This window comes from Pristis pectinata, chromosome 20 (assembly GCF_009764475.1).
Source record: "Pristis pectinata isolate sPriPec2 chromosome 20, sPriPec2.1.pri, whole genome shotgun sequence".
Lineage (NCBI taxonomy): Eukaryota > Metazoa > Chordata > Chondrichthyes > Rhinopristiformes > Pristidae > Pristis > Pristis pectinata.
In genome coordinates, this window is record NC_067424.1 from 26,474,659 (window position 1) to 26,500,585 (window position 25,927).

The 25,927-nt window shown below is 39.0% G+C and overlaps 1 protein-coding gene across 2 annotated transcripts in view; it reads left to right on the forward strand.

Annotated features, from left to right (window-relative positions):
- LOC127580820 (synaptotagmin-B) overlaps positions 1-25,927 on the forward strand; it is a 441,147-nt gene that overhangs the window by 338,149 nt on the left and 77,071 nt on the right. The window contains exons 6-7 of one of the 2 annotated variants that reach the window (XM_052034732.1): positions 16,631-16,759; positions 25,561-25,728. In XM_052034732.1, the coding sequence (XP_051890692.1) occupies positions 16,631-16,759; positions 25,561-25,728 (297 nt within the window). The remainder of the gene's footprint in view (positions 1-16,630; positions 16,760-25,560; positions 25,729-25,927) is intronic. The other variant, XM_052034733.1, reaches the window with a different exon arrangement.

Genomic DNA, 25,927 nt, shown 5'->3' on the forward strand with positions numbered 1-25,927 from the left:
CCATTCATATCCTGAAATAATGAATACAGTATTTCATGAGACAGCTTTGACACCTGATCACTTCTAATTTTGCATCTTCCTGAAACAGTACAAAACAAACTATAATGAAGGTGGACAGTAGTAATGGAGTTTAAGCACACTAGAATCACAAAATCTAAATACAAATGGATTCCAAATTGCCATAATTTACTAATATGGAACTTTGAATAATTGACAAAACTAAAAAAAGATTGCTTTTAAAATGAGCAAGGATAGACTGTAACCTCTGAGGAGCCAAATTATTGTGCATTTCTTTTGAGTTTCCTTCTTATCAAGTTGACTTCCAGCACTCTTGCAGCCTCATGGTATCTGCAACAAGAAAAAAAAGTTACCTTTATCCTAGACTTGTGTGGTAAAACATTGATTTCCTGTCACAAGGAAATTGTTAAAATGCATTACAAGATCAGAGCAAAATCAGAATAGCCTTGCCAAATGGATGTGTTCCAAAACCTGCACAATTATTCATGGATGCTGCTCAAACATTTTGGCCCATCTGTTCTTTGATAAAGACTGCTTTGTTTTAATGAAATTTGTAATACGATTTCCACAAAGGACATATGGCTGTAAGTTGTAACTTGTTCTTTCTTTTATGTACTTAATTACCTTAGGAAGTCACTTCAGTTATAGGTTCCCATCACAAATATAGTGTTGGTTGGTAATGTTATGAACACTTATAGAATTTCAAGAACATGCAGAAAACCAACCAAGAACAATATAATGTGTCTGAATTTGAATCTTGAATTTAAAAGTTGTTGGAAGCCACAACACATGGCTATGTTTAAACTGTTGAATCCCTTGACCAGGATTGTAATGTTAAGAAAGAATATTTATTAACATTGAAATTGTGTTTATCCTGCATCTTATTTTATCTTGCTTGTTGCCACATTATTTAAAGTTGAAAAATGTTGGTGAAATCCTGCTGAGCACGGTATGGTATTTATATGTGGATGGTGATAGGGCAGTTATACAGATGATTGACAGACATCCCTTTCTTTATGAACATATTTCAGAGCAAAACCCCAAGCTGGTATTCCAGATTAGGTCAACATACTCCAAGCAATCACAGTTTACAATATCATGTACTTAATAGTTATGGGTTAAAGTTGAAGATTTGATGTCATCTAACGCTGTATTGAAAAAATGTCTTAGCCATATTCAGAATCCACCTTTGCTGAGAAATAAAGTAGCAGCCAACTAAAACCAGGGTAGCAGTTCATCTGTGGATGTGGTGTAAAACAGGTGGTATTGAATTGGATGCCTGATATTCAGCCCATCCAATAAGCCAGAGCCATTCACTTCGGTAGAAGAGAACATTAAAAAGGTGTGCATGACAGATGGCTGATGTAATGCCACCAGTTCTGTGTTAACTTGCAGGATAAATTATTGTTTAATGTTATTATTGCTAAAGTATTAATTGCGCTGCATCTCTTACTGGAGATATTACATAGAGTCTATTTAATAATAAGATATTTAGTAGATTTGTTATTTTTGGGTGGTTATCCTTACCTTTTTTGAAATTATTTTGTGCTTATTTTACACATAGTTATTATGTATGCATGCTTTAACTTCCTTGAGATATGACGGACCCAGATTTATAACCAATTAGAATGATGAGCACATACAATTGAACCAGATGCGACTTTCAGATGAACGATTTCTCTGCTCAAGCAGTTTTTTGAAGCTGTCAATAGATTTTTGAAAAACAGACCTTCTTTGAAAGATATGTCTCGGCTGTGTTTCAAATACACCAGGATTTTCTTTATCGGTCTATTGTTAAACAAAGACACAATACAAAACTCCTATCTGTTTCTGGTCAGGTCCACATTTTGCCATTTTTCTCACAGTCACGTGTGCAGCACAGCTGTGATAGATGGAATTACTTGCCAGCAGAAGGCATGCCAGTGAAGTTTGGCACTTGCTTCAAATGGTACTGAACTTAGAATAAATTATTGACTCTCCAATACATTTTTATTATCACTGTACTTTTGATAGCTCTAAAAGCTAAGGCAATTTTTGAACTGTAAACACAGTGAAGCAGGATATGGAAACTAATGCTCACAATGCAATAATTAAATGGAAAGGAGTTGAATGTCTCATCTTCAAGAATAATGGTGAAGAGGTAAACATGCAGCTGATAGTATCTTACCACATTTATAATCTATATTTTACAATAATTAGGTGACTGCAAGTTTTTTCAGATTTAGGCTTAAGAGCAACTCTGACTATTTCCATCACAGTAAATGTCACTAGCAGGTTGGCCCAGATTTTTTGATTTTAACTGAATTTTTTAGAAATATCAGTTAATTTATCAGTAGGAATAGGCTACTAAAGGATAAATTGAACAGCAATTTCCAGTGTCTTCACACAGAAATCAAGAAGTTACCCTACACCTTGAAAATATTTACCACACAAATATGCCACCAGAAGACTCAGTTTGTACATTCAAGTGTCTGTGAATTATCAGTTGAATGATACATGTTAATTACTGCCAGACAACCTCTCTGGTACTAATCTTGTTTTTATTTTAGATCTCTTTTATCTCACTCTCTTAATCCCATTTATGTTTGTCTTCATTTATTTCCTACTTTGTACACAATTATACATTGAATAAAATATTCTACCTCAGCTGACATTGTTCAATCTGATTGGTTGAGATTACATACCATTTTTTGCTCTGTCCCCATAAGTCTCAGATTCCCTGTGTGTAGGATGCCAGGTTTCTTTACACTTACTGCAGGAAGTCAAGGTACTGAAGGGCAGTCACCATGATTGCATCGCAAATGTCCTGAAACAATAACAGTGTTCGCACTAGGTCAATAAACATAATAATTGTTCCATTAAAAAGAAGCAAGTGTAGAAAAAGACCTGAACTTTGTGTGGAGAGCATTGATGAAGCACTCATTGTTATAACAGAGTAAATCTAACAGCAACTTCTGTCTGTGGACTTATTGCAGAACTTGGGAAGCTGCTGTTAGACATACCTTTCTCCCTCGCAGTGTGTGCTGCTACAATCTCTGCAGTTAGACTCATGGCTGAAATCACTGAAATGCCAAAAACCTACTACCTTTGTCTATTTGGTCCCTGCCAAAAACATCAGAAAAAAAAGTTTTAGTTCATGCACACAGAATTTATAAACAGTATGATAAGTAACAATTACTGCTGAACTACCTCTCCAGTCATGAAAGTTTAATTTTGCAATTATAGCATCAAATTTCTTCAGATGCTAATGTTAAATTTTGATTTTTTTTTCTTTTTTCTGCCTGTTTCTCTTGACTTTTTCTTAATTGTATTTCTTGCCCAATCTTTACTGCTTTCTGTATGCAATTGAAATCTCTTTTATACTTATTGGTTAAGACACTACATGACAATCTGATATGCTGGAGTGCCTCCATGTTGCTATTCCAGCTCTACCAGCAATTCCAGCTCACAGACTCCCTACAGATCCCCTCAGGAGGACTGGGTCAGATGCTTGATTAGAACTAATGTCCTTTAAAAGGCTAGAGTAAGCATGTTTGGGCAATATCAGTGAGGAGAGTGACAGGGGTTGTCATCCACAAAATCTAGGCCATTAATGAAAACTAATATACCTCAGCAAGTCAGAGTTCAAGTGATAGTGGCTGTTGCCGTAGTAAGTGTCATAGAACTCTTCTCAGATAGCCTAGAAATTGAGCCCATTTACATGTTTTATGCAGTTTTACCCAGGGTAGATAACACTGGTGATTGCCTCCCATCAGGAAATTGACCTCGGGTCTTCCATGTGTGATTCATCTAATGGTAGCTGATGTTTGCTTGGCATTTGTTGCAAATCTGATGAAGTCATGGATCATGAAGTGCATGCTTCCTACACTGCAGGAGAAACTGGAGTTTTTGCCTAAAACCTAGGACCTTCTCTATTTGCTCATAGAAAAACCTGGAAATGAAATGGAAATTAAGGTGTCTGCAATGTGGCATCAGTGTCATGCTAATAGCTTCTGCGAGCCTTTCAATGGTCAACATCTTTGTCGATCACATCCTCTGTGTGCAAAAAACTTCTAGGCTAGATGCAATGATCAGTGGTCCCTTGATCAGCCCACACTTTGCAATGGCTCATGGCCATCCACAGGTCAGGACTCAGCCAAGCCAGACAGATGTTGGTGGGTGCCTAGACACATTAGGGAGTACTGTCTCTCCCACCTGCACACTTTCTCTCACCTTCAAGCTGTCTTTTCTGCGACTGTATCATGACTACCATAGGGAAAATTCCTTAAATGTGGACTCATTTCCCAGTGACCAGCTTGACCATGATGTGGCATTTACAAGGTCTACATGCAGCTCTGATGTTAACCATACAGGTCCTTTACTGTACATGATTCCCTGTTCCAAAATTCCACAGTATTGTTTTTAATGTTCCTTTGCCTAATATCATACATTTCTGGATCCAAGTGGGCTTAAATTTAACATAATAGAATAAAGCAAAGCTAAATGCAGTCATTGAGAAACAGCAGCCTATTTAATTTGTGTTAACAGGTATAGTTAGTATCCTGCTGTTAATTTAGTTCAGGAAACATTCCGAATGCAGAAACCATAATGATGATTTTTGACTGAATTTGTGTTTGCAGTTATTTTAATATTAAATAGCAATAACATTATAGTTGAACGTGGATGAAAATTGCTGCAAAATTCACATTGGAAAAAAGGATTATAATTTCCCACAGTGTAATTAATATATTTTTGCCCAAAACTCAGTTGAACCTAGATGCTAGGTTGCTGTTTGATATTGCTGAGTTTGTAGCCTCAGGAAAGCCAACTAGATTTTAAGAATTCCCGTTGTCCCTCAGTCCAGATAACAAATAGATTGCCAGCAACTTACTGGGTCCTAGGAAGGCCTGAATTTGTTCATTCCATTCTTCCTGCTCCATTACACTCTCTAAATATTGCTGACAAGTAGACAACTATTCAAAGTGAATGACATTAGTGTCATACTGGCACTCATGTGGAGATGTTTCACTTGAAAGACTTCTAATTAAACTAAAACCCTTGGGGATCCAGGGAAGAACTTGGGAGAGGGTTTGAAATGGAACAGAAAACATAGCTTTCATAAGAGGTGCATTGTCAGCCTCGAGTGTAAGCCATCATTGTGGTCAGTAATTTTTGCGATTTTTCTTAACTACATAACAGACCTGAAAGCTAAACCAGTCTTAGTATTGCCAAATTTGCAACTGAGAATGGAAACATAGGAAACAATTTACAAATTATATCAATAATACAAATGAAATTTATTATTGACAGATATTCCATATTAAACAAATGTGCAATATAAATAGAGAATTAATGGAATGTAATTTTCCTAGACCTTGAAAAGTAATTGAGCAGTTATAGTTGTAATCACTGACACATCCAGGCAATACTGAAAAGCAATTCAAAATGGGACGGCTGGCAGTGAAGAATAATCCCATGACCGTTGCTTCTAGGAAGGAACTAACAGGAACTTTTTGATGCAAGAAGGTACCAACCTAGAAATTCCTTTGGGCAACTCTAAAGAAAATGCTGCAATGCATTCGAACATTGGTTTATCCCTCATCTCCATTTCCGGAGGTCTTAGCACCCGTCATGTGTTTTAACAGGTGACATTTCAGTGCAGTACCACCTTTTCTTCTGCTGTAAAATTCCCCCAAATGACATTGACAATGGCGCAATTTCCAAAATTCAGTTCCAATGTGATTTTTAACCTCACTGGTTTTAAGTTATTCCCAGAATAACCAGCTTTTACTAAATCAGTTTCCCTGCAACTTAACCGACACTTAAACTGCATTCTTTGTCCTTAGTTAGTTGTGTGACACTCTGCAACTTTAAATATGACTTCATGTATTTATCCAGACTGTGATCATGATTACTCTGAGTGTCCTAGTCTCAGGATCTTTTCAGGCTGGTCCCATGAATTACCGCCACATTTCAAAGTCTGCTGCTCATTTGCTACATTTGGGAGGTCATCCAAGTTCCATGCTCAAGGAGAGCAAACCTCATCTACTTTTCCTTAAGTCCACATCAACAAGCAGAGCAGGCACAAAGATTTATCTGCACCAAAGACTTGCCTAAATCATAGCCACTCCTGCAATGCACTCACATCCTTAAAGGGACCTCTATGGCAACCTTTATCCAGGTACATCTGCCTGTGGCCCTGTAGAGCCTTCATGGCCCCTTGCACAAAGTTCATGCTTCCTGCTGGTACTGTCTTTCACCAGTCATTTCATGTCTCTTTGAGTCCCTGGGAGCACCGTCCCATCATTACAACATCCATTGTTAAAGCAGCGACATTCCACAGAAGCTGAAAGAGTGCTACTTATACTGTGCCATGTCCCTTTAAGGGCTGGCTGCCAAGCTTGTTGCTCAAGGTTGAACAGCCGTGAGAACCTCCAAAAGATCAAAGTGATAGTACAGGCTAAAATTGACACAGGACGGAATTACACAGGGAAACCTGATGATGCCAATTTGACAACCTCACAGTAGATACTGTTTACGAGACACTTAGAAATGACCAGAGGGTGATATTAAAATTTAGTGAAGGGATTTCCAGGACGAAATGTTGCATCTTTATTTCTGACACTCCCATGAGCAATCATATTTTTATGAAAGGGCAGAACTGAGCAATCACTCCTTGGCTGAACACACTTTGAACAATAGACAGATAATGTTTATACTTTAAACAATGTACAGAGGAAAGCAACAAAATATGCCATATGTCCAATTTGATTGAAATTTTTGAAGAGATATCATTATGTGTAGATGAGAGCATAGTAATTGATATAACTAACATGGACATTGGTTGGGGCTTTGACAAGGTCCCACACATGAGAGTCTGGTCCACAAGATTAAAGCCAATGGGATCCAAGGCAATTTGGCAAATTGGATCCAAAATTGGCTTAGTCATAGTTGGCAGATGGTGATGGTGTTTTATGTCTTCAATTTTGTAACTGATTTAATAAAGAATACCTTCCAAAACAACTGTGGAAATGATTAACCATTGTCATCTCAACAGTAGACTCTGGAACAATTTCCATGCAGATCCATTCCCCTATCATCAACTCCCTGTCTATCACATCTCAACAAAATTCTTATCACACATAAAATCTGGAACACCAATCCTAAAATTCAAAAGTGAAATCACAATGGCTTTTGTCTGACACCTTATTGAAGGCTTATTGTAAATCAATGTGTATAAAACACTGAACCACTTATTCCTCTAATGTTATCATTCCCAATAACTATGTTTCATTCTCCAATGGTGCATCTCCAATGATGACTTTTCTAGATGTCATATCAATATCCTTATCAACATCTTCCCTACAATCCATAGAACATAGAACATAGAAAAACTACAGCACAATTCAGGCCCTTCGGCCCACAAAGCTGTGCTGAACATGTCCCTACTCTAGAAATTACTAGGCTTACCCATAGCCCTCTATTTTTCTCAGATCCATGTATCTATCTAACAGTCTCTTAAAAGACCCTATTGTATCCGCCTCCACCACCATTGCTGGCAGCCCATTCCACGCACTCACCACTCTCTGAGTAAAAAACTTACCCCTGACATCTCCTCTATACCTACTCCCCGGCACCTTAAACCTATGTCCTCTTGTGGCCATCATTTCAGCCCTGGGGAAAAGCCTCTGACTATCTACCTGATCAATACCTCTCATCATCTTATACACATCGATCAGGTCCCCACTCATCCTCCGTTGTTCCAAGGAGAAAAGGCCAAGTTCCCTCAACCTACTTTCATAAGGCATGCTCTGCATTCCAGGCAGCATCCTAGTAAATCTCCTCTGCACCCTCTCTATGGCTTCCACATCCTTCCTGTAGTGAGGTGACCAGAACTGAGCACAGTACTCCAAGTGGGGTCTGACCAGGGACCTATATAACTGCAACAATACCTCTCGGCTCCTAAATTCAATTCCCCGATTGATGAAAGAATCCACTTCAGATTGAGAAGCTTTAAAGTACAATTGGACAAATAGAATTGAGTTGGCAATGTCGTGTTTTACATCAAACATTGTTTTTGACTCTCATGATATTTAAGAAAGCAAATTTATATGAATTATTGACATTTAGATCTAAGACTGTCTAAAGTGATAATGGTCATGATCAAGACAAATGATGCCTTTTGGACATTGTATTCTTTTCCTAATTCAGCTGCTTTGTCATGACAGACTTTTTGCTATTTTTTTAAACAATCAGAATTTCTGATTTGGAGTGATAAGAGACTCTAAGCACCTTTACCAATACATTGTGTTACACAGGTCAACTAATTGACAATACTGGCTGTATTCTCTTCAAATGAATAGAAAAAGAAATCTATGTCCTTCAATCTAATGAGAAATAAAGTGCAGAAATTACTTGATAGTTTAAGCTAAGGAGACTACAGGTCTATTATGCAGTATATGTTGATGAACTATAAACCAGGGCACCATTTGGTGTACTATAGTTGGCCTTATCTTTCTTGCTCTCAGGAGAGAATAATCATTTCAAGTGATTGCAGCTGATTGCTTTTGATAGTGTGGGTGTGCAGACAGAAGGGAGATGCAGCAATAGACACAACAGTGTTATCTCTTAATGACACATCCACATGATGATCAGGTTTTATTTAGATTTTTGGTAACCATAGAACAACAAAGAATTTTCAGTAGAGGGAAGGAAAACTGGCAGAAGAGCAATTTTAAAAGTAAGCTGAAGTCGATCACGAATATTACTTTTTGTCATTTTGAATTACAGCCTATCATTCCCCTTGCAATGGCAGATATTGCACTGCATGCATTAAACAAACAAGATCTCTCATTATTATCTGCAAACAATTATTCCAGAGCCAATCTGTGTGTGTCATATCTCCTTGTGGCGTTTTGTGATGGTTCACTTCTTGTTTGTCTTTTCAATTTTTTTTTCTGTGCTCTTCCTGATCTATATTGTCTGAACATGTTTTCTGACTATCCTGGATTTCAACTGGATGGTAGGTTCTTCCAAGTATTTGTATTGATTTGGCTTTACAATTTAATCCTGTGCCTATATATGAATGTTTATTTACTCTTAAAAAGGCATATTTTGAATATCAGTAGTGATTTGATAGCAGGGATTAGGGATTGCCAAGGGAGCAATGACTGACTGTTGTGCAGCGAAGGTATTTGATGGACCACAAAAAGTCATGTTCCCTGCATGTTTAATGGAAAAGTTGGCTTCTTAGTGGAAAATATAAGAGTTGGATTTTTGCTGATAACTAAACTTGAGAAGTTCAATTACAACAAGAATTTAAAATAACTTCACTGAAACTTATTTTAAAACATTTCATTGCTGAAGAGTGTTCCTTTGACCTTTCTCAAGTAAACATTTCTTTCTGAATTTATGCTAAGGTAGAGTGAGTGGTGATATTCCTCTTTATAAACAGCTTGTTGTGCGAGGGCAGATGAATGGGAAAAAACCACGGCTGCTTAAAGCAATATTCTTCCTCTTCTTTGCAATGATAAGCTTCTCTCGCAATGTGAAACACGAGTCAAATTCAGAACAAAATATAATTTCACACCTTTGAGACAATACTGCCTTAGGAACTGATGATATAACATCAGCAGGAGTTATGCAAGAGATGAGTTTCCAATACAAATGTTTAAAGGCACAAAAACAGCTGTTACAGTGGATATTCAGTAGTCAAGGGGGAGGTCCCTACTCTGAACGTTAGAGGAGGCACATCCAATATGCCCATCATACTCAAAGAGCTCTTAATGTCCTGCAGAGATTGCCCTTCCTGAGGGTAAGGGTAAAAAAAGGAGTTGGACTTCAGAATTCTAGGTTTCAAACTCCTGCTGGGCATCAGCTTCTGTCTATCTGCCAGGTCCCACAAAATGCACTTGCCAGGTCCCACCAAATGCAATGCAGCTGGCATTGAGCATGATCCTGTAAATGAGGTGTGTAAAAGCCAAACATGAAACTCCAGGAGTGGAAATGAAGGGGTGACTGGGAACTATTGTCAGCAGGACCTTGTCTAATTTCCAGATCCAGTGTACTCCCATCATTGATGTTAATGCTGGAATAACCAGAAAGCAGCAGAATTTCAGGCTCAATAGCTACTCAGTCAATTGGGAAACGCACACAATAAGATGCTCGACTGTGATATAATGCTACACAAATTAGTACATCTGACAAAATAATTTGGGAACAGCTATATAATAGCCTTTTGGAAAATATTATAAGATATATTTTTATTCATTTATGCAATATGGATATTACTGGCAATGACTGGGAAGGTGATGGTGAGCAGCCTTGGATTCACTGAGTACTTTCACAGTGACAGAATCATCTGTGAAATTTATTTATTTTGATTGGGTATTAATTGTTCATTACTAATTAATTATGGATTTTTTTAATTGCAAGGTTATTACTTACAGTAATTACGTGCAAATTGCCAGTTAACATCCCACAAAAGGATTTCAGTTATCAATTATGAGAAATTTACTTCCAAGAGATACTTCCATAAACACACACTTATGTCACTTCTACATAGAGTAACCCACCTGTTGTGTATTTATCATTACTGCTGGGTATTTGTCACCACTGACTAGAAACCAACTGCTTGAGATACAACAATTTTGCATCTTATCTGGGCAAAACGTCTCAAAGGTGCCTTCACACATAAATTGTTTTTGAAGAAATTATTTCTATTAACGGGTAATGACAAGGGGCTGTTCTGTATAAATCAGGTCACTCAAATGGATGAATGACCTTGTAATTGAGGATGGGTTTTCACTTATTCATTTTTCAGGATCAGCACATGGTTGACAAGACCAGCATTTAATGCCCACCCCTGGTTCCCCTTGGGAAGGTGGTAGTGAGAGGCTTTCTTGTACTGCTATATGTGGCACAGCAATTTGTGCTACAGCCTGATGAACCCATAAACTGAACGTCAGTGATGACCTCAAATGCTGCCTGTGCAGAACTTGTGTGTTCTTGCTGTGACCATGCAGGTTTCCTCCGGATGCTCCGGTTTTCTCCCACATCCCAAAGATTTGTGGGTACATCAATCCACTACCTTAAATTAACTTTTTACAGGTTTATGGCAAAAAAGTAGTATCAAAGGAGAGTTGATGGACATGTTTGAGAGAGTAAGTTGTGGTAGTACAGGGAAATAAGGAGATGGGAATGGGAGCAAACATGGATCTAATGGGCTGAACAGCCTCCTTGTATGTTATGTGTTTCTGGTGAAGTTGCTCCCATAGTGGTGTTGAGTAGGGAGTTTAGAGTCACAATTATGAATGAACCACATAATATTTCCAAGCGGGGATAGTGTGTGATTCTGGAGGGAACAGGCAGATGGTGATATTCCCATGTGTCTGAAGCCTAGTCTTGGTATTTGAGGTTGGTGCTTTGTAGGGTCCTGTGGCAGCACATTGGAGCTGGTAGAGGGAATGTCAGTTTTGGGTGGTGGTGCTGACTGCTTTGTCCTAGATGGTGTCAAGCTTTTTAAGTGTTGTTGGAGCTACAATCATCCAGGTCAGTCCCATCACATTCCTGATATGTGCCTTGCAAATAGTGGAATGACATTGGAGTGTCCTTGTGTGAATCACTTGTTGAAGAATACTCAACCTCTGACCTACTCTTGTAGACACAATATTTATGTGAATGTCCAGTGAGGTTTCTGGTCAGTTGTGATCCTCAGGACATGGAGAACTTGGTTACAGGGATTTTATTAAATATCAGGGGTAGGGGTTTAGGCTCTGTGTTGGTGGAAACCATCATTGTCTGCCAGATCTGAGGCATGAATGTTGCTTGTGACTTATCAGCCCATGCCTTAATGTTTAGTTCTTGCTGCCACAAGTGGGGAATGCTTTGTTTGCTGAGGAGTTACAAATGGAGTTATGTAATCACTAGCAAACATTCCACACCTGACTTCTGTGATGGAAGGAAGTCATTGATGAGGCAGCCGAAGATAGTTGGGCCCAGGACACTACCCTGAGGAAGGCCTGCAGTGATGTATTACGTACCAGGACACTACCCTGAGGAAGTCCAGCATTGATGTACTCGGGCCAGAATGATGGACCTTCAACAACGTTTCCTATCTTGCTTTGTGCGAATTTTGATTCCAACCACTGGGATTTCTCCCCTGATGCCCATTGACTTCAGTTTTGCCGGGGCTTCTTGAAACTACATTCAGTCAAATGCTGCCTTGCTGTCAAAGGCAGACACTCTCACCTCACCTCTGGAATTCAGCTCTTTGCTTCATGCTTGAACAATGGCTATGAACAGGTAGGTGTTCCTGGGGAAACCCAAACAGGGCATGAGTGAGCCATCCTATAGCTATTTGTTTATAGCTACTGTTGACAACACCTTCCATCTCAGTGATGATGATTAAGGATTAACTGATTTGCAGGTAATTAGCTGGATTGGATTTGCCTTGGTTTTCGTGAATAGGACAGAACTGGGCGATTTTCCACATTTTCAGGTAGATGCTAGACTGGATAGGGTTATGGCCAGTTCTGGAGTGCAGGTCTTCAGAACAGCAGCTGGGATGCTGTCTAATGCCATAACATTTGTTCTATCTGATGTTCTTAGTCATTTCTTGATATTAGTGGAGTGAACCAAGCTGGCTGGCCTCTATAATGGTGGGGATCTGAGGAGGAAGGCCAAAGGGATATCGTCTTGGTACATTTTGCTGAACATGTTTGTGAATGTTCCAGCCTTATCTTTAGCAGTCCCATGCTGGTCCCCACCAGTTTTGAGGATGGAAATGTTCTTGAAGCTTCCACCTTTCATTGTTTTTTTATTTGTTTACCACCATTCTTGAATAGATGAGACAAGGCTACAGAACTTTGATCTGATCTGTTGGTTGCGAGCTTGCTTGGCTCTAACTGCATAATCTTTTGGTGAGAAGGAAAGATAAGCATGAAAGTCAACAGTTGCTGGGGCTCAGGTACATGTACAAGAGTGGCTGGGGTCTTTCTCACTCCTGTTATAAATTCAGAGTACTTTTCCTTTAAGTATTAGCGCAACCACCTATAACTTTACTTTGGTAAAATTAGGAAATGTAATTAATGACCCAATCAACATTCATACAAAGACCTATGAGACTGAGTGCTGTTGATTTCATATTGTTTGCTCACTTCCTCTATAATGCTGAAATCAAGGGTGTGGTGGTAAGTAAATGTGGAGAATTGTGGTGAATAAGATGTTGAGTCAAGAGAAGTATAAAGGAATTGGCCTTAAGTATCTGAGGCTGTTGAAAATACTTTTAGTTTCACTGATTGAAAAATAGGAGAGATTTTTTGTTCACTAATGGGATGCAGATGTCATTGGATTGTGAATTGTTGACACTTTGGGTTGAAATCCTGCATCAGGACTGTTTCATCCTGATGCAAGATATCCACACGAAACATCAACAATTCCTCTCGCCCCTCTCAATCCGCTGAGCTCCACTCTTGGTGGGGAATGTCGTAGTTAAAATCCCTCCTGGTTGTGCCTGACAGTGTTTACTGAGTGTTAGTATCATACATCAGCCCAAGCCTGAATATTGTCCAGTCTGCTCTGTGAGGGCATGGAATGCTTCATTATTGCAGAGCTTAAACGGAACTGAACTTTATGCAATCATCAACAAATATCCTCACCTTCCAAAGCAAAGGTTGTTAATGAAGCAGATAAAGATGGGTGGGTTCAGGACACTGCCCTGAGGAACTCCTGCAGCAATGTACTAGAGCTCAGATGACTGTGATATGGTTAGCTCCATGCAATGGAAACTTTTCCTGCTAATTCCAATGGACTTCAGTTTTATTAAGTCTTGTTGATGTCACACTTTGCCAAAAACTACTTTGTTGTCAAGGTCACTGTCATCTCAGTTCTGGAAGTCATTTATTTTGTTGGTCCCAAGGCAGTAATGAGGCGTGGAAGCAAGTGGTCTCGGCAGGATCTAGAATGATCATTGGTCAGCAGCGTATTAGTGAGTGCTATTTGAGAGCATTGTTGATGACAATATCCCTCACTTCAGTGATTAAGAACAAACTGATAAGTCAGTATTTGGCTGGACTGGACTTGCCTTGCTTTTAGTGTTCAGGACATACATAGTCACTTTTCCACAATGTCTTATCTCTACTGGAGCAGGTTGGCTGGAAGATCAGCTTTCTCCGTGGGATATTGGTGTCCATAACCTTCGCTGTATCTAAATTTCTGATGTCACATGGAGTGAAACAAAGTGGTAATGATAAGCTTCTGAAATGTTAGGACTTCAGATGGATCTATGTCACATTTCTGGATGAAGGTGTATGACATAGCTTCAGCCTTGTCTTTTACACGTGTGTTGGATTCCACCACCATCACCATGGAGTCTCAGCTTCTCATCATCTGTTTAAGTTATCCACTCATACTCACAATTGGGTGTGAAAGAACTGCAGAGTTTTAATTTTGTCCACTGCTGATGTATCCACCAACTCTGCTTCAAGTATGCTGCCTCTGTTATTTAACATTCACGCAGCTCTGTCTTGTAGTTTCAACAGACTGGCATTTAATTTCTGGGTTCATCCATGCTCCTCCTGGCATAGCCTTCTTCACTCCTCAATGAACAAGGGCTTCTATTACCTCGCTGGATGGTAGTAGAAGAGTGAAGGCTGTGTTAAACCATAAGATTACAGGTCATCTTCGAATATAGTTCAGCTTCTGCCAATTGGCACAGCCCCTCATAACATGTAGATTCAAGCTATTGCTTCTGATTTGTTTTTATCACACTTAATATTGTAAAACAAAATATTGGGTGTCCTCAGTGTGACTGCAAGACTTAATTTGACAAAGACTATGCCATGGTAACTCTTCAGTTCTCTCAACATCTGCTACAAACCTGTTTGGCAAGACATGGCATATTCAGTCATTGGTGGTTCTATCTACCCATTCTTAATGAAGGACAATGAAATCTCTCATCCAGAGTACACTTTATGCCCTTGTTACTCTCAGTGCTTCTTCCAAGTGGTTTTCAGCATTGAGGAAGACTGATTCAGCAACTGAGCAAGGGCAATAGACAATAATCAGCAGGAGGTTTCTTTGCCAACTTTGACCTAATGCCATGAAAGTTTACAGGATCCTAATTCTGCATTGATAACTCCCTGGACCATCCTTGACTGAGCTTATGAAAACAGGAGACAAACCAAATGTCAGGTGATCCAGAGACTTTATCCTTATTATAGTTTTTTTGCAACAGTTTAATACAGCTGAGTGGATTGCTAAGACAATTCAGAGGGCAGTGGAATCAATCACATTGATACGGGTTTGTAGTCACATACAGACCAGACCAGCAAGTATGGTAGGTTTCTCTAAAGGACACTTGTGACCCAAATGTCTTGTTATGACAATAATCATTTCCTGATCACACTAGCTTTTCAATTTCATATTTTGTTTAACTTACTAAGGTTAAGTGCCCCAGCTGCGATGGTGGGATTTGAATTTATGCCGCTAGATCATTAGTCAAAATGCTACTTTAAACTCGTGAAACATTTTTTTAACATCTTTACAACATTGAAAGAAAACATTTGGACAGGTATATGGATAGGGAAGGTGCATAGGGATATGGGCCAAGCACAGGGAAATGGATTGGCATAGCTAGACGTCTTGATCGGCATGAACAAGTTGGGCTGAAGGGCCTGTTTCCAAGCTGTATAACTCTATAAATCTATAATCTTTTTTGTGGTAGAACCATTTGGTTTGAGGATCATGTTGGTCAAAGGAACACAACAACCAACTAAATCTCCAAACATAAAAATTGATTAGTCTGAAAATATGGATTGAAAAAAATATATGCAAAATTGGTAGGTGTCTCAAAGACAGTTTTGATCAATGATAGACAAAAGCAATTAATCCCTCTTAAACCTTAATGCACAGATTGTCACATGGAAATTGTGGAACCACAGAGGCAACTTTGAACTTGAAAGCTTATGTGCATTGCCATAAATGCATTGTGGTCTTAAGATTTTTAATGGATAAGTCAAGGCATGTTGTACGGTGATTTAAACACGAATGTGGTTTGTAGACCTGAAGCTATAGCAATGAAGGAAAATATAATCAAGATTACTTTAATGACTCTTGTATTGCCTGCTCTCTTTGAAGCACATTATCATCTGCACGCTTGATTATTAATATTCAATCGCATTAGCTTTCTACAGACCTGCACTGCAAAATCACTCAGCCATTTAAATAGTAGATTGCCTTTTGTGGCCTATGTTTCTAGTTCAAATGTTTCAAAAATCAATAGCAGTCTCAAGATAATGTCATAGAAATCCTCCTGAATGCTGTCAAAGTTCCATATAGTACTTTTGCATTCAGCTCGTAACTAAAGTGGCAGTCTTAATTGATCCATCAGCCAGTAAGGCAAAATTCTGTCAGTTGATTAAGGCTAAACCACTTTGTATTTGTACAAAGTGTTTAATAGCCTTGAAATCACTTGTCCAAAAGCTAGCAAAAGGCATATTCTACTTAATCTACTGCCTCTCATCTGGGGGTTAAAAGATTGATTTACTTACATCAGCATTCCTGCTGCCTAAATATTGCCAACTATTAAATACCTCTTAATAAAGCTCACTCAAGTTTTGCTTCCACCTCACAGGCTAAACAGGATGATGATGATGCAGAAACTGGTTTAACTGAAGGTGAAGATAAGGAAGAGGAACCAAAGGAGGAAGAAAAACTAGGCAAACTGCAGTTTTCATTGGATTATGACTTCCAGAGTAATCAGGTGAGATGTTAGTGTTCACATTTCACCACATTGCCAAAGCCTTTTCAAATGTTGTAGAAATTCATGGAAATTAGTTAGTTTTGAGTCATTACAACTTTCATTTAACTTAATTAATCTGTTGAGGAGGTTTCTTATCCAAGGAGGATAAGAAATGAATGGTTTGGATAGTCACACTTAATGGTTTATTTCTTGCCTACGCAGAAGACTATGACCCAGGAGAGGAGTTTGAGAGCTATGCCTTTCTTCTGGAAGGAGATGTGTTACTTGTGTCGTTACTGAAATGCTTGTTGTAATTTGGATGTCTTCTTGCAAGATGGCTTATGCTATCCTTGATTTCCTTCCGCAATGGACTTCAAATCATTATTTGTCTCTAATCTTATTTTTAAACCTTCCTTCTTCTTTCCTCTTACATTGTCCACCTCTAGTTCCCCAGCAGTAAAGGTGATAACAATTATTCAGTTCCTAGGGATCTCTCAGAGACAGTTAGAAACCAACAATTGAAGGCTGAAATATGGCTAGTGTGATTTCTCTCTATAGATGAGTGGTTGACAGTCTACTGTATCTCAGGCCACAAGAATGGGAGTACACCAGTCAGCCCTTACACTGGGCTTCAATTGGATGATTGCTAAACTTCAACTGTACTTCAAACCTATTTACTTGTTATTGCTCCATCTTCTTTGATGCCCTCACTTGGTAAAAAAAATCTATCAACCTTAGTTGAGAAAAATGCAATTGATCTAAACTTCACAGACCTTTGGGAGAGAGTGTTACATAATTCCACAATCTTCAGTGTGCTTCTTTATTCAAAGAGGTGTGAAAATGCAACTCTCTACTATATGGAACAGTTCATGGAAATAATGTAGAGGCTTTTAAGGGATACCTAACTAAATACATTAGGGACAAAGGAAGAGAAAGATAATATTGATAGAAAGTAAACAGAGTGGAAGGGCATAGAGCATTACCGAGAACATAGCTGGGCTAATAGAATATGCAGCCCCAGTTCTAATTTTTTGGTTCTGTCCTCGTTTCCTATATTCCTTTACCAAAGGATATAGTTTCTTCCTGTCTGCCCAAATAATCTTTTTTTTTAAATTTTACACATCTTGATTATGCCAGTGCTTAACCTTCTAAACTCAAGGTAATATAACCTATGTTCATGAAGATTAAAGTTAGCCTTTCAATCAGAGGTATAATTCTGCTGACTCCACATTGCACCATGTCCAAGACCAGTATATCCTTCCTGAGGTTTGGTGCCCAAATCTCAATGCAATATTTGGCAAGTGATCCGACCAAGGCTTTCTAAATGGTAAAACAGAGGTGATCTCATTTCCTTGCACTGAACCATGCCTTTCAGAGTTTATATTCCTTTGGAACTTCCTGCTTTCATCCACAACACTTATTCTGCCTCCTGACTTGACATCAACTGAAAAGACAGGTATATGACTTGCTATTCCTTCATTCAGACAACAACTTGTTGAAAGATTGAGCTGCAGCTATAATTATGAGGGAATCATTACTCATCAGGTTCTCCCCAATCAGAAAACATACTTATTACCCTCTGCTCTCCATGTCCAGATCCCAAAATATTACTGACTATGTCACAAGGTTACTTCCAATTCTGTGCCCTTCATTCTGGTACTAGTCTCTACTATAGAACCTGCTCAAATACCACAAGAGTCCATATACAAATATTCACACACACTTCCCTCTATACCATGCCAATGATCGCTTCAAAACATCTAATTAGTTTAGTCAGACACAAGCTATCCTTAACGGATTCTTGCCTACTTCCTTAGAATTGGGATGGAGCGGGATGGTGGACTTACTTTTTTCAGTGGCAAACAGACTGCAGCATTAAGATATTGAGGGTGCAGACAAGATTCACAAGCATGTTGCCAGGACTGGAGGGCTTGAATTATAAGGAGAGACTGGATAGGCTGGGACTGTTTACCCTGGAACAAAGGAGGCTGAGGGGAGACCTTGTAGAGGTATATAAAGTCACGAGGGGCATAGATCAGGTGGATGGTCACAGTCTTTTTCCCAGGATAGGGAGTCTAAAACTAGAAAGCATAGGTTTAAGGTGAGAGGTGAAAGATTTAAAGGGGACCTGAGGGGCAAGTTTTTCACACAGAGAGCGGCGTGTATATGGAACAAGCTGCCTGAGGAAGTGGTAGAGGCAGGTACTATTACAATGTTTAAAAGACATTTGGACAGGTACATGGATAGGAAAGATTTAGAGTGATATGGGCAAATGCAGGCAAATGAGACTAGCTCAGGCATGCATCTTGGTCGGCATGGATGAGTTGTGCCAAAGGACCTGTTTCCGTGCTGCATAAATTTATGACTCTAACATCATGTTGTGAAAGTCTCATTGCAGCTTAAACCTCCATCTTATTTTGTGCTTTAGTTTAAATATTGAAATTTTAATGTGACAAACTGATATCAGGGTGCCTTCATTGACTTCAAGTAAATTGAATTTCAGAAGCACAGTTCAACACAGTACACGGTGCACTTAGAGCATCTAGCCAAGGGTGATTTGCACCTCATAATCATCAACAACAGAACCTCATCATGGTAGCCATTGCACTCAAACTCGACCAAGTCTCTTGCAAGGCGCTTTGCTGTGATAATACTTGATAAATCCTTAAAATGGTGTTTCACAGTCCATTATACTTTAGCTGAGCTGGACCGAACCTGTTCCTAATTAAAATCAAACTATAATAAAAAGGACTGCATTCACTGTAGGGCTTTAGAAAGAAATTGCTGCTAATTACATAACAATGCAAAGATGTAGATGATAATTCAATAACTAAACACTTTAAATATTTGGCTGTGTGCCCAATATTTTTTAGTTCTAACATACAGAACAATAATACCCTTGGTTATGCTACATTAATAAGTGGCAAACATTTGTCATAAATACTACAGTAAACCAGATTGTTGGTAGCATCATAAAATGGCACAATTCAATTCTTTTATCCCAAATTTCTGTTTTCTCCAAAATGCATCAGTTGTTATTGCAGTAAACACAATGTGACTGGATGGATTTTTATTACTTTGTTTAAATGACATTCTTTTGCAGATCATGATGCTGTTAAGTTGTTTAACCATATAAAATATCACAGCTGTACCCATGTGGCTGTCATTTGAGGGGGCTAGTTGTTGGAGTTTAACCTTCTTCACCCTATAGAACAGGGAATTGAAATGCACCTGCCTCCCTGTTCCCATTCTGTTTCCATTTTTCATGGGACCTTCCACTGAACAACCAAAGCAACCAACTGAATGAGAAAAAAGCCTTCCATGAGGCACTTTGGAACCCAGTCACATTTTAGCAGCCTAGAAGAAAGAGCATTTGCTGTAGAGTCTTTACTTTGTCAAACCCTATTGGATAGAAAAGGTCCAAATTTAGAATATGGAATTATATTTGTGAAACCTGGAGAAACAGCCCTGCGATGATCTCCAAGAACAAAACATAGAGTTACCGCCCCTCCAGACCATTCTTTGCCATATCAGCCATTCCTACACCTCTCAACCTACATTTCTTTTCAGTTCTGTTACTCCTTAACATGAACATATAGGCTTGCATGCACTGCTCAATATTAAACTTGGTCTGAACCATTGAGCAGCAGTGGACAAACCCACAATGCCCACAGTTTGATGATATTATGGCAATGATAACCTGCCCTCCAAACTGGTTGGAGAAATGGGAGAGCAGCCAATATGCTTCTCCCATCAACCTTACAATGAAAGCTTTGCTCCTGATGTTCACTTACATAGACTGCCCAAGAGGGATCAGGAGCCAGAATTAATCTTCCTTCCATTCTAATAAATACTATGGCTAATGCACCTCAGCTCTCAGCCTGAATGTGCTCAACCAACTCAATGTGGCTCAGTCCTGTACCAGCGAGTGATTGTGACTGCTAAAACCTCTTGCAGAAGCATTAAGATAACTACTTTCTCAAGGGAAAATCAAAACTGCAAAAAATTACATTGCACCAATTATTGCCTGTTTCAGAGTTGCATTTAGCACTGGGACCACTGCAGTCTTTAGAGCTTTGGAATTAAGAATGTTCAGTGCACAGCATGACTTCTGCAAAATGGTTCATTTACAAATAATCAGCTTTTTCATGACAATGTACAATCTGAGAACTCAATGTCATAAGCACATAACACGGAAAAATCTTATTCAAAGACAAATTAGGAAGCAGCTCTTTACTCCATGTTTTCTGAAAATAATTGAATACCTATCACTCTTCTTTGGCATAGTCTGCAGGTTCCTTTTTTCCTGAGCTCCAGGAGGGTGGCATTCTAAGACTCCTGTGTTACCAACACTCAGCATGTTATAAATGATAAAATTTACATGTGTCATTTTACTTCCTAGTGGGAGACCTGAAGTTTGCAATTTAAATTGTATTCCATCTTATTATTGGGTATAATGATATTTGCATTGCATTATGAAGCTGAAATGTCATTACATAAACTCAGTGCTCCAAAACTAAATGCCACAACAATGTCATGCCTTTGTCCTCAACCTTGAATCCTAGCTTGCATGCTTTATTCTTCCATTGTCATCCTACCTTGTGTTTCCAGTTTATTTTCCACTAGTGATAGTTAACCTTTAAGTTACCAAGGCCCTTCCTCTGTATCTGTATTTCACAATTCTTCCATCTTTTCCTCATTATCAGCTTTCAAAAATGAATGCAGTTTTTTTTTCTTCAACAATGTCTTTTTAGCACAGTACTTCACCTGCATTTTAACTTTCTCCTGCTCTGTTTCCATTTTCTTCTCATTATGCGATGATGTGAGATGACTTATCAACAAGGTACAGCACAATAGTGTTTGTCTTTTGAGGTCTATGCCTGCTGAACTTGCTCCAATATGGTGACTATTTGCAGTGCAGTTACACAGGTTACCATATTGCTAAGTGCGGAAGCAAGCACAATGCTGACACCTATTGTAAGTTTGAAGAGTGACTGAATCATTATGTCAATTGGTGTGCAACTCTGATTTATTGCCAATGCTGTCAAATGGGAGCTTGGTGCTCCAGCCATCACCCTCTCGTAAACCTGCACAATTGAGCACACCAATAGCAGCTGGAAATACCCTGACCAGAGCTATTTAAAGGGTCAACAACCACCTGTAGGTAAATTGGTGATTAGTAATAGTTTTTGTTACTATTTAGCATTTGCCTTCTTGAGCGTTTAAAAATTGCCGGTCTACTGGGAGAAGCTGGTGCCAAGGATTTTGCATGTGATAGTTGCTCTCAGACTTGAGTGAATTAGTAGGTATTCCACTGGATTACTGCATGACTGGAAGAATGCACAGAAAGCATGAAAAATAGGGCACATTTCTGGAAAAAGGAAAGAGAGAGAGAGAGAGACAGGCTTCCAGCTGGCAGCCATAAGTGCACAAGATTTCCACAATGTGAACATTTCAGTGCAAATGTCTTCCTGATGGAATGAGCCCTGTGTATGACTATGAACTCCATAAAGACGCCTCCAACTTTGGCAATAATTGTTGCATTTTGGAAAGTCAAACTGGGGTAAGACTTTCACAGTGAATGGTAGGGCCCTGGGGAGTGTTGTAAAACAGAGGGACCTAAGAGTACAAGTATATAGTTCTCTGTAAGTGGTGTTACAGGTAGACAGGGTGGTGAAGAAGGCTTTTGGCACACTGGCCTTCATCAGTCAACCCACTGAGTATAGAAGTTGAGATGTTACGTTGCAGTTGTACAAGATGTTGGTGAGGCCACATTTGGAGTATTGTGTTCAGTTTTGGTCACCCTGCTATAGGAAAGATGCCATTAAGCTGGAAAGAGTGCAGAAATGATTTACAAAGATGTTGTCAGAACTCGAGGTACTGAATTATAGAGAGAGTTTGGGCAGGCTAGGACTTTATTCCTTGGAAAAGAGGAGACTGAGGGGTGACCTTATAGAGGTGTATAAAATCGTGAGGGGCATAGATAGGGTGAACGCATATCGTCTCTTTCCCAGAGTTGGGGAGTCAGGAACTGGAGGGCATAGGTTTAAGGTGAGAGAGGAAAGATTTATTAGGAACTTGAGGGGCAGCTTTGTCACACAGAGAGTGGTACATATATGGAATGAGCTACCAGGGAAAGTGGTTAAGTAAAGTACAATAACAATGTTTAAAAGACATTTAGACAGGTACATGGACAGGAAAGGTTTAGCAGGCAAATGGGACTAGCTTAGACAGACATCTTGCCAGCATGGACAAGTTGGGCCAAAGGGCCTATTTCCATGCTGTATGACTGTATCCTCCTAGGATGTAATGTGGCTGCTCTTAACCCATTGCCTTCTATCTGCTGCTGTCCCCCATTGTGCATCACTTTTCCTGAAAGTTAGTCAGGGAGTCTGGTGAAATGTTTGGGTAATTGCCTATCACAGTCAAATAGCTGGCCATGTATACAAGCTGAGGTTTGTAGCAGTTTTATTTGTGTAAGAGTGCATTGGTGCATGCGAATGACAACTGGAAGTCCTGGTTGACAGGTGTTGTTGGTAGGTAAGTGAGCACCACATGATGAATCAAGCAGTGCCTTGGGGCTAGTGCTATGAAACACCATTTATAGGTGCATTCAGTAGCTTTAACCACGAGTGAGGTCGTTGAACTTTTGCAGCACTACGTCCAGGTCCTTGGGAATAGACCCTGCTGTATAGCAGCACAGCTCATTTCTCTCCTCCTGCCCTTCTGCAGAGAAAGGAAATTATTTCTCCTCTCTGACTCCTGCAACAAGGTGTCCAGTGTATCCTTGGAATATTGTGGCATCTAATCATTTATATGATTTGAATATATACACCAAAATTATTGGCATTCCAATTGCTTATATCTATGGTCCAAAGTAGACATATTTTGCTCCCATTTAGTATAACAGTGTTGATGAATCATATTAATACTGTGCATAATAGAGTCTGCTCTTGCTCACATCATGAGAAAATTGAATAGTTCTCCGGCTGTCAAAAATTCTAGAATACCTGCCAGCACTTGCTGCAGGTACAATGAATTACAGGCTGGTTTTAACACAGACTAGTACAGTAGGTGCTGGCCCTATTTGACATTCATCTCGACTGAAGCAATAAACTAATTAGTGCTGGCTGCAAAAGGAATCGTTTTAATGAGTGGATAGCCTGTTTTTTGGAGCTATCAATTTGAGCTTCCCTCAAGTGCTTTTTAATGCAAGTTGCTGAGGGAAATAATCTATTTGGGACAAAAATCTAGCTAGTGCACAGTATTGAAGTGTTTCATCAACAATACAGAAGAGGAGCAAAATATGTCCACTTGGGACCATCAAATATAAATAATCAGAACATCGGTAATGTTGGTGTATCTATCCAAGTTAAATGAATGATTAGATGCCACAATATTATTTTTGAGACAATCCCTTGTGGTTTGCCTGCAGAGTTGGCTACAGAACAAGGGATTAGTTTAAAGGAAAACAATGGCTCATGCACAGTCTCTAAGGATTCACACTGTGCAGGAATCAATATATCCACAGCAGTGTGGCTCCATTTTCTGCTGTTGGTGGGATTTACCCATGTGTATGCATGAAATGTCACTCTCCCTGCAAAGATAATGGAACCATTTTTTATGACATTGTCTGTTGAGTGAATAAAAGGTTAAGTTAGTTACATTGAAAGTATTCCTCATAAACCGACAACCTGCTCTTGTCTTTTTATAGCCTTATGCAGCAACTTCAATATCTTGAGAACAAAAAAGCATGTGACATTTGACAAGGTTATGTGTGTTTTCTTGTGTTATCTGTCTCCTTGCAAGATTTATTTAGATTCCATTTTTTAAATGTGCTTGTGGCTATGATGGCATTAAGTGTTAGAGAAGAGACATCAAAAATTCCCGACATTCCCACTTCATCGAAGAGCAAGTGGCTCTAGCTCATTTTAGTGGGACAACATAACCACCTTCACTGCAGACATTCAAGGTCAGTTCACACATAAGAATGTCTTGCATACCTGGGGATGCCACATGGCTTTTGTTTCCTCACCTCAAGGGAATAAGTGAGGAATTGCAGATGAATTTCTTGCACCTTGATATTTAATTGGAAGACAGGAACTTACTGCTCAACTTGTGGAACCTCTGCATTAATATTGCAAGAAAAGGAACTAAGAGCATGTTATACATTTCTAACATGAAGTCTACTATGACAATGTGTATCCTTCCTCAATATTTAATCTTATTTTATCAGTTTCTCTCATCTTTACTGCTAATGCTACATTGAATGGTTTTCCAAAGGCTATGCTACCCAAAGAGAAGAGTATGTTAAAAACATTCACAAAGGTGTAACAACAGTCCTAATGGTTATTTAGGCATGGCATTAATTGATGCACGACATTGTCCTTGACAGAGTATAGCTAGTTTGCAGTGTAAGAGTAAACATAACTATGGATGAATCCAGCCAATAATCCAGCATGGGGTTGCAGAATGGGACCACTGGGAAGGTAATGGGAGAGAGCCAAACAACTCCTTTGCAGCATTGCCATGTATCCCACAACCTGCTGTGTATGAGATCACGTGTGTAAAAAGTAACATTTCTTTCTTTGTGGTTCTAGCTTTTTTTTCCAAAGAAAGTGTCAACAGATATCCTGTTGCTTACAAGGCATGCTGATAAATACAAGTAAAGCAGAACCTAAGCCAAATGGATCTCAGCAGTACTTATGTCTGTCCAACCACATTCCCATTGAAAGACATACTTTTTGCCCTCTTTATCATGATTGATTACCATTACAGAGTTAAGACATCTTCTTCATTCCTATTTTCCATGTCTTTTACAGCTAACAGTGGGAATTATTCAGGCAGCTGAACTCCCTGCACTGGACATAGGTGGAACATCTGACCCTTATGTTAAAGTCTTCCTGCTCCCAGACAAGAAGAAGAAATATGAGACAAAGGTTCAGAAAAAGACTCTAAACCCTACCTTCAATGAATCTTTCATATTCAAGGTAATGCTTCCTTTCAAGCAGTAATGCATTGAATAAATTAAATCTCAGTGTTGTGTCAGTTAGTCAGAGAGGTTTGTGTTAATTGTTTTTAATGTTTAATACTTCCCAATAACATCCATTGGATATTGCATAATAAACCCATTGAAATTCAATGGTTTAAAAGGCATTAACCTCCTTTAAGTGCAACACACAGAAATTT